At 39.8% G+C, this 13,655-nt stretch overlaps 1 protein-coding gene across 11 annotated transcripts in view; it reads left to right on the top strand.

Moving 5' to 3' along the window:
• Nucleotides 1–13,655, top strand: part of TBXAS1 (thromboxane A synthase 1) — a 237,370-nt gene that overhangs the window by 137,498 nt on the left and 86,217 nt on the right. For all 11 annotated transcript variants that reach the window (XM_064737262.1, XM_064737271.1, XM_064737289.1 and 8 more), the window contains 4 exons: nucleotides 98–214; nucleotides 7,408–7,496; nucleotides 10,012–10,160; nucleotides 12,108–12,238. In XM_064737262.1, the coding sequence (XP_064593332.1) occupies nucleotides 98–214; nucleotides 7,408–7,496; nucleotides 10,012–10,160; nucleotides 12,108–12,238 (486 nt within the window). The remainder of the gene's footprint in view (nucleotides 1–97; nucleotides 215–7,407; nucleotides 7,497–10,011; nucleotides 10,161–12,107; nucleotides 12,239–13,655) is intronic.

Genomic DNA, 13,655 nt, shown 5'->3' with positions numbered 1-13,655 from the left:
GCAATGCCTTTCCTGAGCAATCTTCCCAAGTTCCAGAGTCTTGAGTAGCTGTAGTTGCATTTGTGTTAAAATTGAATTATGTTTTCTTTCAACTTAGAAGCCGAAGTTGATATCCAAGCCAATGCTTGATAGCATCCTTTGTCTTCGTGATGACAGATGGAAGTTTGTGCGGAGCCTCCTGACCCCAGCCTTCAGCGATACCAAACTGAAAGAGGTAAGGTGTAGACATTGCCGTTTTCATAATTTAGAAGACTTGTGCAGGCATCTGCTTTATGTAGGTCCATATTAAGGATAGGTAAAACCTGCTACTTTATACCACTTTATTTAGACTTGAAGAGCACATGCAGCAGAGCTTCCATATGGCATGGTTCAGATCATAGACGGGTGAAAATCCAAATAGATCATCTGAAGATATGATTCTCTGTCTTCTTCTGTTTAAGTCAGTTTTTCCATGAAAGTATAGCATACTTAAGAAGGACCCTTACCCCTTCCTCTCCTCTGCCCTATTAGGAGTGAGCTTAAGTTCAGGAAAGGTTATTGCTCCCAGTTGGAACATAGCTTTTCTTGATGTGCAGAGTCAGCAACTCTCATGTTAACACAGGAACTGCTGTCAGTCTATTTTCTTTTCTCCATCTCCTTCCCTTTCCCTCTTCCTTTTATTCTTTAATCCTTTCATATAATAAAATAAGTCACTGGAACAGAATGTCATTGCCAGATAAATACCTCTGACTGAAAATAAATGTCTCTGTGCTGACCTGCTGCTAATTTCCTATAAATGTATCAGCATTTCCTCAGCCATGGGAACCCATTACCCAGTAACAAAGTCCTATTCCAGTGGTACGATATCTCTTAATTAAATGTATATAAATGATTGACTGGCTAAAGTCTACTTTCAAAGAGAACTACAAAAACCAGCCCCACAACAACCAAACCAAAATCACCTCTTCCTTTTTATGTTTTATTCTGAAAGGGAATCATGCCTCACTCCGGTGCCCAGTCCTGGGTTGTAAAATTTTCCACTGGGCAGACGCTTGTGTTGTTTTGACATGCCGCTGTCGAAATCCACAGTAACATCTAAATGTGTCTGGCTCTCCCAGCTCCATAGACAGCGGTCGCTTAGCAACGCCGGCTGTCACCTCCTTATTATGGTAAATTCTAATTGGCCGCCAGCCTGGCGGAGATGCTGATTAATCACCACTGACAATGCCATTGGTTATGCGCCCTGACATTTGCTCTGTCACCAACTCCATCACGAAATTTCAGCAAGGCAAGGGTGTTTAAATATGCAAGCGATTAGTTGCACATGGCATGGTGGGGAGAGCAGAGTTTTGCATTTTGCTGGCGGAAATTAATCTGCCTTGCTGCAGGTCATCGGCTCTTTGCTCGTGGACTAACAAAAGATAACGCTGCTCTCCCCTCAATTTGTGGAGAGCAACCTTTGCCAGCACCTGCCAGGCAGGCTTGGCTGAGGAGCACGGTGAGGGCAAGAGAGTGGAGCCTCAGGGATCCTGCTTTGGGGCTGGGCTTTGCAGGGTCTGGCCAATCCAACTGCATGGCTTGTTGGTGGAGGTGGACTGCAGGAGTAATGGTAGGAGGTGAAAGGGAGGGCTGGCCAGTGCCTGCTAGCTGTCTTGTGTGCAAGGATTGAGATATTTATTTTTAGCCTGATAATCAGCTTTGCCCGTGCTGCCTCTTCCAAAGCTCTGTGGGAAGGCGTGTGACTGTGCATGGGCTTAGGGTGACCTGGAAATTGTCACTTTCTCCTCCCATTCAGCAGCAAGTGGGAAAAAGAGGAGGGGAGCAGGTCTTTCTGAAAGGTTCAACTTTGCTTTTCTCCCCCACGCCTTCACCAGAAGTCTGTCCATCCCTACACAGACACTTGCAGTAAGCCCGTGTGAGATTAGGAACCGCTGGTGAACGGATGTGCTACTCAGCCTTGCATTTCATTTTCTACACAAATATGTTAGCAATATTGGGATTTGAAGTTAATGCAACTTAAGTCCTTGCCCATGTGCTTATCCTGCTGTTGCCTAATTTAGAAGCCATACCAACACTTCACAAAGGAAATCAATGCTCATTAATTATGATCTCACTTTTTAGCTCTCCCATATTTGGTACTCTCTCAGAACCTTTACAGCAGCATGGAAACAAAAATACCATGTTCTAGTATTGGCCATACTACAGAGTATCCAGCATTATCTGCAAGACATCCTGTTTATAATAAACCCTTCCTCTCTGCTTTGAATTACAAACACAAATTTGGTACTAATTTATAGCATAAGATCCCAGATATGCTATTTTATACATATTTATAAATATTACTAGGACATTCCTTATTTCTCCTTCCAAGATATCAATTCCTTTGACAAAATCCCACACCAAAGTCTTCCACTCTCTTCGCTCTGGATGATTGCCTTAACTTTGTTCCTCTGTGCAGACTCCACAGTGATGCTGGAGACACTGCAGACCTCATGAGTGTCTTTGGAAAGGGGTTCCCCTTGAGTGCTGCAGCCCCTGGTGCCACTCCAAACATAGGCTTGTCTGTCTGGATGCTCTAGAAAAATTGGGAGCTCCTAGCCTGTGACAGAGCAACAAGTGTTAACAGCTCCTTGCATTCAGATGAAAGATGCACCAAGGGACAGAGAGTTCAGAGACACAGGTTCCTGATATCTCTGTTTCAGAAACTCAAGAAAGGACAGTTTCAAAGCTAGCAAGAGTGAGAAGTGAGAAGCCACTTTGGCCTGGCTGCTGGAGGACAAGGCTCCAGACAGAGCTAATGTGTGTTGCTAAGGTTTAACCTGCAGTGCTCCACAGAGGCACCTGGGGCTGTGGGCGGAGGTGAGCTTTGCCCTTGTCACTTCAAAGAAGTGGTGTAATGTCACTGAGAAGTTCACTGAGCTTGAGGAATTTCCCTGTAGTTTAGCAAATATCTCCAACAGCCAGCCAGCAGATGATGAAAAGATGATTCCAGAAATTTTGAATTTTTCAAAGTTACAGGAAATGAACTGAAACTAGAGGTTATAGAGTTGTTGGATAACCAATATAGTGATTTCTGTGTGTCTGCAGAGAGTTGCTTTAGTAACAATTTTCAAGAGTTTCTGACAGCTTTCTCTTTTTTCAGTTTGTCTTTAAAAGCTGTGCACCATTTTGCTCTTGCTTTTATGGATTTCAATGTCTTGGGTGTTCTCCCTTTTTTTAACAAGCATGTAAAGATTACTAAAGGAGTCCACTCCAGGTGGAGGAAGATTTGGCTGGATAACATTGAACACAAATACTACAGTGGTGGTGAATAAAGCAATAGACTTACAAGCTTGATCCTGCAGTAAGATTGGAGAGCATCCATGTGAGATGCCACTGGAGTTGGTAGCAGATCTAATATAATAAGCTCTTTCCAGTAAGACCCCTGAATGAACCCCATAGTTCCACTGCTGTGGGAGCACTGAGAATGAGAAATGAGAGACAGGAGGCAGGAAACCCAAGAAATGTCACTTCCCTGCCCTTGACTGCCTGTGGGTGATCTGACAGAAGCTACTTAAATTTTCTGTGCATGAAACAACTTTTATCTCTTAAGTGGGAACAACACCAATCACTGCAAGTTGATCCGAGATAGAATTAATGAGGAATTGGTGAATTATAATACCTAGAGGCTCTAAGTAATAGAAACATTTCCCAGTGTTCCTGTCATGCTCTCCTCAGCTGTTATGTATTGAAACAAGCTGACATGTTAGTGATCTTGTTGTACCAACCTTGATTCCCTATTTAGTATTTCTTATTTTGTTCCTCTTCTTTTTGCTGTGGTGCCTATGATGATCCTGCAGTTCTGGACCTGTTGTCAGACTTGATAAATAGCTCTACTCTCTTTTACAGCCAACACCAGCAGAAAACCTATTGATTTTTATTTATTGTGATGGTGCTGCAGTAGTCTTGTCATCTCCTATCAGTATGCCAGGGATCCTTTCCTCCATTAACAAACCATTTAAACAAAACAGAACACAGAAATTAAAGAAGAGAGCACAGCTTAATGTAGTAGTGTCCTAAATAACCTGTGAAGTGGAGTTTGTGTTGAGGCATTTCTTTCAAATAAAGGGAGACATAAAGCAGAACTTGTAATAACATGGCAGAACAGTGCAGAAAATCCTGTAGTGTCACTCTCAGGCATGGAGATCTCTCATGTCCTACTAGGACATAAGATCTGACAGTCCACCCATTAAGGTTTCCTTGATTTGCTGTTAGTCTGTGCAAATTGGTCAAAGGCATTTTGGGAGTGTCTCTGGAATCTGCTGTTGTTGCTAAACAAAGCAAATGTGCTCACGTAAGGTAAAGCAAATCACTAATGTAAAAACTGGTGTAAAAATATGAAATGTGCATAAACTTGAGCCACAGGCCAGCGTCTTGTTGAGTTGCTTATTTTGGTAAGTTGTGCCCAGGAATAGCACAGCTGCACTTTCAAGTGATGCAAACAAATCATTTCACAAAACATCTTTCTGACACTCTGCTCTTTTTCTGGTTTTATTCAGAAAATCTGAAAGAGAAGCAATTCTTGTGTTAGGGATGTATTCTTTCTCCTTCTCCCTCGTTTCTGTTTCATAACATTTGTGGGACAAGAGGCCCAATACAACTTGTGCTTGCTGTCTGTGAACAGTAAAGTCTCCAGTGTGTCTGCTTACAGTGAATATGATCCAGCCTTCTAGTTTTTAGTTTGGATGCTAATAATGAGGAGAATAATAATACTGATGAATACTGAGGGCCACATCTAACTAGAGGAATGTGACTCTGATGCCTTTGAATAGTGCAGAGATTCACATGCACTGTGCATATGCAGAATCAGAAGCTAATTGTTGTTACGTGCCAAACAGCATATTGGCAGGATTTATACAGCAAAGCCCCTGGCATCATGAAAACCCTAACCCCAAATGCTATTCTTTGGCAGAAAGAAAGAAATTTGGACTCTGGGCTACTCTTGCTATTAGATAACTGTCAGATCAAATATTTACAGGGACCATATTGTTTAGATTTTTCTTCATCCTGTTACTCTCAGCCAATCTGAACACAAAGCAGCTGAGGTTTATTTACCCACCAAGAACTGAATCTCAGGCAGGTTATGCAGGTTTTATGTTCTGACTGGCAAATCAGAATAAATGGGAGGTAACTGATACCCACAGCAGTGTAGATCAACATGTCAAGTTTCTATGCTTGGTATAGTTCACCTCCCCTGACACTACTTTATTTTTCTTGACAATCAGACAAAGATTTTGAGGGGTTATGAGACTTAAGAATGTTTCAGTTTGTGGTCTTTGTAGCTTGCAGTCTTGCACTAATTTATGTCCCCCAGGGGAATAAAAAACCCAAACCCAACCTAGGATTCCAGATTAGATATCCCCTGTAGCTTTCATATACAAATAATTGTTTTATTGACATGAATCTGTTATTGTCATGCTAACAGTAAATCAAATCCATGTGCCCCCCTCCCTGTTTTCCTGGTTAGATTTACTAATAAAAGTACCTCATGGCTAGGAATGAATTGAAGCAGTATTTCTAGAGGGTTGTGCAATGTGCAAAGTGCAGAGGTGCTGTGGGGATGCCCGGGCCAGACGTACGTGCCCCTGATGTCTCTGCCAGCTGTTGAAAAGTGATAGCAACCAGCTGGCTGGTTACAGATCTGGTGATGTGATGAAGAATAAGAGAGAAAAAAAGGCAATAAAAGGAAAATCTGAAATGATCACCATCTGTTTCAGAAACATCATACCTGTTAAAAAACTGATTTTCATTTTCTTCTCCTTGGCTGGTTCAGTTCACTAGGGGGGGCTGGACCCAGAGATTATGAAGTATTTCACCTTGGTTCAATCTGTTGAACAGAGATGTATTAATTTTGTTGAAGCTGCTTTTGAGAAGAAGCTTGCTGCAGGGGACTTTCTTTGGAAATCCAAAAGGTGAAGAAGGCTGCCACATAACTGCGGTGTGCACCTCCCAAAAGTGTAACAGCTACTTTTACCAAACACTAATCTGGCTCCAGAGCTGCCTTGTGAGACTGTGGCAAAACCCAAGTCGACCGGGCTTTGCAATGTAATTTCACTCATATAGGCAGGGGACCTTGAGAGCAGCTAGACACATTCTTGAGTCAGCCTTGTGCCTTTGGAAAACATATTGGATGCTCCCGCGTTGGCCTTTTGACTGCGTGCAGTCTTGCCCATGTGTTGAGATGGCAGAGTGCCTGTGCACGAAGTGCTGTGCCAGTTTCACAGAGGTACAAGTGCCAAGCAAAATGGACTTGGCTGGGCAGGCTGCAAAGCTCTCAGAGTGTGCTGCGAGGCTGCAGTAAGTCTTTTTTGGTAACAAGAATGTCAGAGGAGTAGGATAAGTCTGTTCTCATGTTTGTTGACATTCTTATGCTGAGGGAGGTAGTTCAGGAAGGAAAGGCAAGTTTCTGTGTGTACATCGCTGGTGCTTGACGTAGTTGTTGAGGCAAGGCTCTGGTATTAAGTTGTAGGCTGCTCTTGGTAGTCCATATGGGAAAGAGCTGCAGAATATAATTCCTTTTGGTTCATGGCTGGATTGCTGCTACCCCCTTCCTCTGTCCCCCCATTTGGTGTAATCAGGGAAGTGTCTGATTCCTCATATGTAGGAAGCTAAAGAGACAGAAAGTGAGACTTTAATGAGTCCTTGATGTTTGCCTGTGCTGTGTTTCCATGAAGCCCTAAAGAAGAGACTATTGCACTGCTGGCTGCAGCCAAGCTGGGGTTAAGTCTACCTGGCCAGCATGTGTCAGTGACTGGAAAAAACCCTTAGATGAATAAATTCACACAAATCTCCATTTAATGGCATCACCACTTGAGAAAATCCTTTCCTGGTGCACCAATATCAGTTTGCCCTCAGCAAACTGATATTGGTGCACAAGGTAGTATCCAGGGTCACTTTCTAGTTACATGCTAAGTCCCTCAAACTGAGAGAAGGCAGGATAGAACTGATGCCAGTGCCTTTACAGGACTTTGGAAAACATTATTCCTTCTGCCCCAGAGCATTTGGAACCTATATGTGATGTGGTGCAAATAAAGATCATGATAAATCATTTGGAATGATTAAACAGAGAGGGGGATGTTTTTGCCTGAAAGGTCTCTGTGTATGTAGCCACAGTGGGGCAAGGACCAATTGTCAGGTAGGTTACACGGCGTCTTGCATTTAGGCCCAGAGCTGGAGAAGGGCATCCCTGTAATGTGTAGGTTTATTTTGAGCAGAAAGTGCCAACATTTCATCTTATGTATGCACAAGTACCTAATAACGCCTGCAGAGGAACCTGAGAGCTCTAACACATTTATCAGATGAAAATAATTAAAAATAATTATTTTTGTTTGGTGTTTTTTTTCCTTAACATTTTCATGGTTTTTCACAATTCAATATGTTCCTTTCCAGATGACACCATTGATAAACAAGATTTGTGACACTCTGCTGTGTAATTTGAAAGTCTACGCAGATTCTGGCAAAGCTTTTGATATCCAGAGGTATGTTCAACATGCCAAAAATTAGTGGCAGATTATTAAAAAGAGAGAAAAAATCAATAGCAGCAGTTATTCTGAATTCACACTTACTATAGAAAAGATTTCTTTTTTCCTCCCTCACTTTAAAAAATAGAGATCATAGTTTAATGGAGGGTGTGTCTGATAAAAGCCTGTTCTTCCTGGGACAGTCATTGTATACTTGAAAAGTAATTTTGGTAAAGCATCTAATGTATTTCTGGCAGTTATTTAATGAAGTTTTAACAGCTGGAACGACAGAGGAAAGCTGCATCAGTCCCTGTCCAGTCTGTTCTCTGCAGGCTGCCAATAATGTACAAACATAAGAATTGGTCTAGTATCAAATATATCTAGTCCATCACTCTTTTGCTTTTTTCTTTTTAATATGAGGTTTTTTTGAGCACTTAATAATTCTTACCACATTCCTACCACATTCTTCATAACCCCCTCTAAATGGCATGCTAGTTTTTGGGGAAGCAACGGGATCAGTAATCCAGATGAAAATGCACCACTGATTTATCAAATGACATTTTAATATTTTCCATATTGTATTTTCTCTCATTTGTTATGCATTTAATATCCTATTATCTTTTCTGCTGCTCTTTCATCAGAGGTCTTCACTGAGCTGTTCGCAACACTATCTAGCCCCCTCTCTGAGTAGATGCATTTTCTCTAAGATCCTGGGTAGTAATGCAAATGCATTCTTTCTAACAGGCACTGTTTTTGCTTCATTTTGCTTGCATTTCATTTGCTGAGTTGGTCAATGCCCTCTGAGGTTCATGATTTTCCCAAACTGAAGCAGCACAAATAATTTTGTTTCATCAGAAGAAATGGATATTTAGCCACAATGTATTAATCTTTTTTCAAGTATATGTGCACATGCAAATGTGTGTGTGTGTATGCACAGAGATCTCTCTAATAAACAGCTGAAAAATGCTATGAAACCTCAAGATACATTACCCTAGCCTAGTGCTGTGATGAAAATTGACCTTTTCAGTCCTTCCAGTCTTTTCCATTTTTCCATTTGTCCTTTGTCTTTGAGTGGTCTTTTAGCTATTGATCCATTATAGGGTTTCACCTCTCAAGAGACACTTTGGTAAAGACCCTTTGAAAGTCTAAATGAATGATGTTGACCGTCTCGGAACATGATATTTCCAGTTGTTTAACATACTACCATTTCAGCAGGTTTAACATACTTATAAATGTGATTCTCATTCCACTGCAGTTTTACAGAATTGCCTTAGGAGCTGGTTTTTTTTGTATGAAAAGACCTATCTGTAACCTCCTATGACCTTAGTTGTCTTTAGCTGTTTTGTGTTTTGCCAACAACTCAAAATTTAGTTTTTAATGTTGTTTTATTTTTCAGTACCTTGGAGAGGTAGATGATTGAGTCCTTCTGAAATTATTGTTTATAGCAATGCCCCCCCTTTTAATATTTTAACTTGTAATGATGTTTTTTATGTGTGTGTGTCTGTGTGAAAGAGCTGAAGGACAAAAGAAGTGAGTTTTGCATTATTCTTGTTATCTTTTAAATCTTCTCTGGTGTGATCAGAATGACAAGTCACAAAGATTTTTGTTTAGAAATACTGATTTACACAATTACTGAGTCACATAATTCATAGAATTACTGATTCACATATGTAGGATGTAATGGGCCTGGCTCCTGTTCTTCCCTTCATACATACTCAGATTAAAACATCAGAGAGTGATATTAGCCTTTCCTAAGGATCATGGAGGTACAGACATTGCTTACTTCACCACAGATCAGAAGAATCAAATTCCAAGGATATTTCACATTCTCAGTCCACCCATCTCAAAACTTAATAGAGCTGCTAAAGCCTACTAGGAAAATAAAGATGGTAAAACAACTGGATTGAGGGTGAGATATGCAGAGAGCCATTTAGCAAATTCTGATGTTTCTAGATCATGGTCCACAGATCATTTGGAGTTCTCAAAGCACTGGCGGCTCCTCTGCAGAGATACAGATTTCACGTGGTGTCAGTTTCTCTTGGTTTTGTCCCCAGAGTTACATTACAAGGGAGGTATGAAGAAGAAGAAGAAGGAAATCCTTAAGGACCTTAATTTTACCTAAGAACCTATTGTCTCTGAGAGTTTAGACTGGATTGGAAATAGGTGTGCAGTTAAAAATGAGAAAGGAATTATCTCATTTATTAGGATGCATACAAAGAAAATGCTTATGCATCTCTGATGTGTTACATTTGACTTCTAGGTCATAACAAATTAAATTGTTTTTAATAAAATTTTACTGGAATTACTGAGCTGTATGAAAATATGTTCACTTTGTAGGCTTGGAAAAACGGGTCATTATCAAGCAGCACCATTTGTCAAAATGATGGAAACATCTCTTGTTGGCAAAACTCAAATCTAAAAGCAAAAAGAAACTCAGTGGCAAAAATTAATGCTGTGTGATGTTTGTAGAAGCAAGATATTAATGGATATGTGATTTGTAGATAGTAATTTATCATTCTTCAATTAAATGCAGGTGTTACAACTGCTTTACCTTGGATGTCGTTGGTAGCGTAGCTTTTGGTACTGAAGTGGACTCTCAGAAGAATCCTGATGACCCCTTTGTTAAGAATTCCAGAACATTCTTTGAAATGTCTTTGTTTAAGCCTCTTCTCATTCTAATCCGTGAGTATAATCTACATTTGTCTACTTTCTTGTGGTAATTTCATAAAAGTCACTCTCAAATTGCAAAATTGCTTCATGCTGAAGCCAGAGTAGGAAGTATTATAGCTGACATTATTTCAGAGGGATTCAGAGTGCAATCCACAGGCCACTTCTACCCTTGAGATTTCCACCACATGCTCTACAGGTCTTGTCACCATTAATGAAACTCCAGGAACACAATGCTCCTGGTTCATCTGACAGGAAAGTTTCTGGGTCCTGCAGTTTCTACAGTACTTGTTTTAATACACTTCTCACTAAAACAGTAATTGCCCTTTGGGACCAAAGTGTAAAGTTTTTGTGCACTTGATTTGCTTAGTAGAGGTTGAAATCCCACCCATTATGAATCCACTGAAGAAAAGAGGTGGAAGTGTATAAACAGATTGTGTAAGTACTCCCAGTTCTTTTTTGAACACTGTCCACAGCCTGGTAGATGGCTCTGAAGGATAAAGGTGCCTTGAGAGAATGCATTTATTTTATATTAATAGATAGGCAATGCAAGACTGGAGTATAAAACCATGTAGTTTCTAGGGCATGAAAGCTTAGGCTTCATGGTGGTGATGATCCTGATAATTCAAGGGCAGTAAGAATCACAGCTGAGGAAGCCACAGCATAATCAAGGATTGTGAGGTTTTATCATCTCGTTATCTGCACACAGTAGTATCAGGTGGCACAGTGGCAAAGTTTCCTGTGTCCATCTGATCCTGCTGGCATTACAGATTGCACCTGTACTCACAGCACATCAACTGTTTCCTTCTGGAGCTGTGTATCCAAATTGCCCTGGGGTTAGCATTTAACCTGATTGCAAAATGTGATTTGTAACCAATTTCTTAAGGGACAGAAATGTGCCCCTATACATCTAAGAGCAGTGTGTCTTTCATTAAAGAAAAGTTTCTGTCATGTTTGGAGTTGGATTCCTTGATTCTTCTCTTTCTGCTCGTTCATTAATGTGAGAATTTCCACAATGTAGTTGGCCCTGTTGGCAGGACAGGGTTTTTTCAGTGATTGATTTGTTAGCCTTAAATTGTTCATAAGTTAGTGAGGAGTTTATTAGAATATAAGACTTCACTCAGGTTTCTAGGTTGTGACTATAGAAGTATGGAGTGGAGACCATCCTTTTGATAATATCCCACTTCCTGAGTCTGTGGCCTGTTTAGAGAAGCAAAATAAATAGAATCACACAATAGTGTTGGAAGAGACCTTAAAAAGTCATCTAGTCCAATCCCCTGCAATAAGCAGGGATGTCTTCAACCTGGTCAGTTTGCTGAGAACCCCATCCCTCCTGACCTTGAATGTTCCCAGGGATGAGGCATCCACCACCTCCCTGGGCAAACTGTGCCCCTGTTTTACAAGCTTCATTGTAAAGAACTTCTTCCTTATATCTAATCTGAATTGGCTCTCTTTTAGTTTAAACCCCATAGTCTTTGTCCTGTTGTGAGAGGCCCTAAAGAGCCCCATCCTTCATATAGGTCCCTAATGCTGCAGAGCTGTAATCAGGAATGAAAACTACCTAACTCCACATGTTGGTGCCATAAGCTGCTGGGCCAGTTCAAGATCCCCCAATTTCCCTATGTAATTGTCTGGGCAGGTAGGGGAATAATGCTTCCCTTTGTTATAGTGGCTTTGTGACACCAAAAATCTGAACCAAAATCCTGAGGCATCATGGAAACAAGCTTGGACAGCATCTGTCTGGAAAGGGAGTCTTGGCCAGCAGGACATCTCCAAAAGGGAATCCTCTTTTTCTTCCACCCTCACAGGTTACTAAAGGGAGAGGAAGAGAGGAAAAATCAGTTTTTAATAAAAGGAACACATCCTACTTGATAAGTTTTATAATATTAAGGAAGAGAAAGGGTGACTATTATATGCCCTCACAGTCTGATTCAATGTTTTCTTCTTTGCAATCTCTTACAGTTTCTTTCCCTTTCATAATGATCCCATTGCTACGCATTTTTCCCAACAAGAAACAAAAGGAACTTAATGAATTTTTTATCCAAACCATAAAAAATGCAATTGTCCACAGACACCAGCAAGATGCAGCTCAGGTAAGACTATTTCTGTGATAAATATATGGATAAGCAAATGTTTTCAGGAAAAACTGGAAGTGGCATAAGCCTCTGTTTGAAAAATAAACTCAATCTCTCTGAACATTCAAAGTGTTTTAGCTTTATGTACCATCAGGCAGAATTGTTAACACACTCCAATATTGCTTCTCTTAGTATTTTTCTTCAAGTAAGGATGCAGAAAAGTTGCACCTGGGGTGACTTCTCAGCCCAGTTTCTAGACCCAGAAGGAAGGATTCAGCCTATGGAGTATTTTTCCTGTCCTAAAGTCATGTGTCATGTCTACACTACTTTTCCTCAAGGACCAGAGGGGGAAAAAAACCCACTGAGTGTTTCAACCCAGTTTCTCCCTAAGAACTGAAGCAGGTTTGACAGAGCCCTGTGCCAGTTCCTGCTGCTTTGGAACTTGGGAACAATCTGAGTGTCTGGTTGGAACAGCCACTGGAGCTGAGATGGCTAAAAAGAAAGGTAGTAAATAGCACCTGAAATGTGCAAACAAGTGGCTGCCATTGTTAGCAAATCATTTGTTACCTCTTTTTTTGGACATAAGGCACTCTGAGGAGGTTTTTTGTGCTTGTTTTTTTGTCAGTCTTGTTTTATAAAGTATGTGAAGGCATATACACTTTTCATTAAAGTTTTTCTATTTTTGATATATGAAACATTTGGAACGTAGACCTCTGCTTTGGTTCTGTGATACAAAAGTTTGTTTTGGACAAAAGAAGAACAAGCATGAAAGGAAATTAAATTCCAAGATTTCTTTTAATTTAATTTTATTTTTCCTTTATTTTCCTCTTTTTCCATTAAGTTTCATCCCATTTCATTCCTTGACTTGTCATTTCATTCCTTTCATGAAATGAAATCCCAAGATTTCATTTAATTTAATTTTTTTGCATTTCAAATAATTTAATTTTTTAATTTTAGTTTTCTAAATTTAATTTAATTTAATTTCATTGCATTCTTTGATTTGGCGTGTCATTTCCTTTCATGAAATGAAAGCCATTTTGTGAAAGAAAGGGAAAAGAAATCTCAAGATTTCATCTAATTCTATTTTGGTATGTTTCCTTTAATTTCTTTAAATTTAACTTCATTTCATTTTAATTAGTTCCATTGAATTTATTTTCATTTCATTCCTTGACTTTTCATTTCATGTTCATTCATGACATGAAATCCCAAGATTTCATTTAATTCCTTTGTTTCATTTAATTTATTTTCATTTTTTAGTCTGTTTTTTTATAAAAATTTCATTTCCCTTTATCCCATGATGTTTCATTTAATCTAATTTTATTATTTGGTTTTTCATTTTATTTCATGAAATGAATTTTCATTTGATGAAAGGATATGAAATCTCAAGATTTCATTTCTTTAGGTTTCCTTTCATTTCTTTTCATATTTTTTCATT

This window comes from Zonotrichia leucophrys, chromosome 1A, assembly GCF_028769735.1.
Source record: "Zonotrichia leucophrys gambelii isolate GWCS_2022_RI chromosome 1A, RI_Zleu_2.0, whole genome shotgun sequence".
NCBI lineage: Eukaryota > Metazoa > Chordata > Aves > Passeriformes > Passerellidae > Zonotrichia > Zonotrichia leucophrys.
The sequence above is the reverse complement of the archived record's forward strand: the minus strand, read 5'-3'. Positions and strand labels throughout refer to the sequence as shown.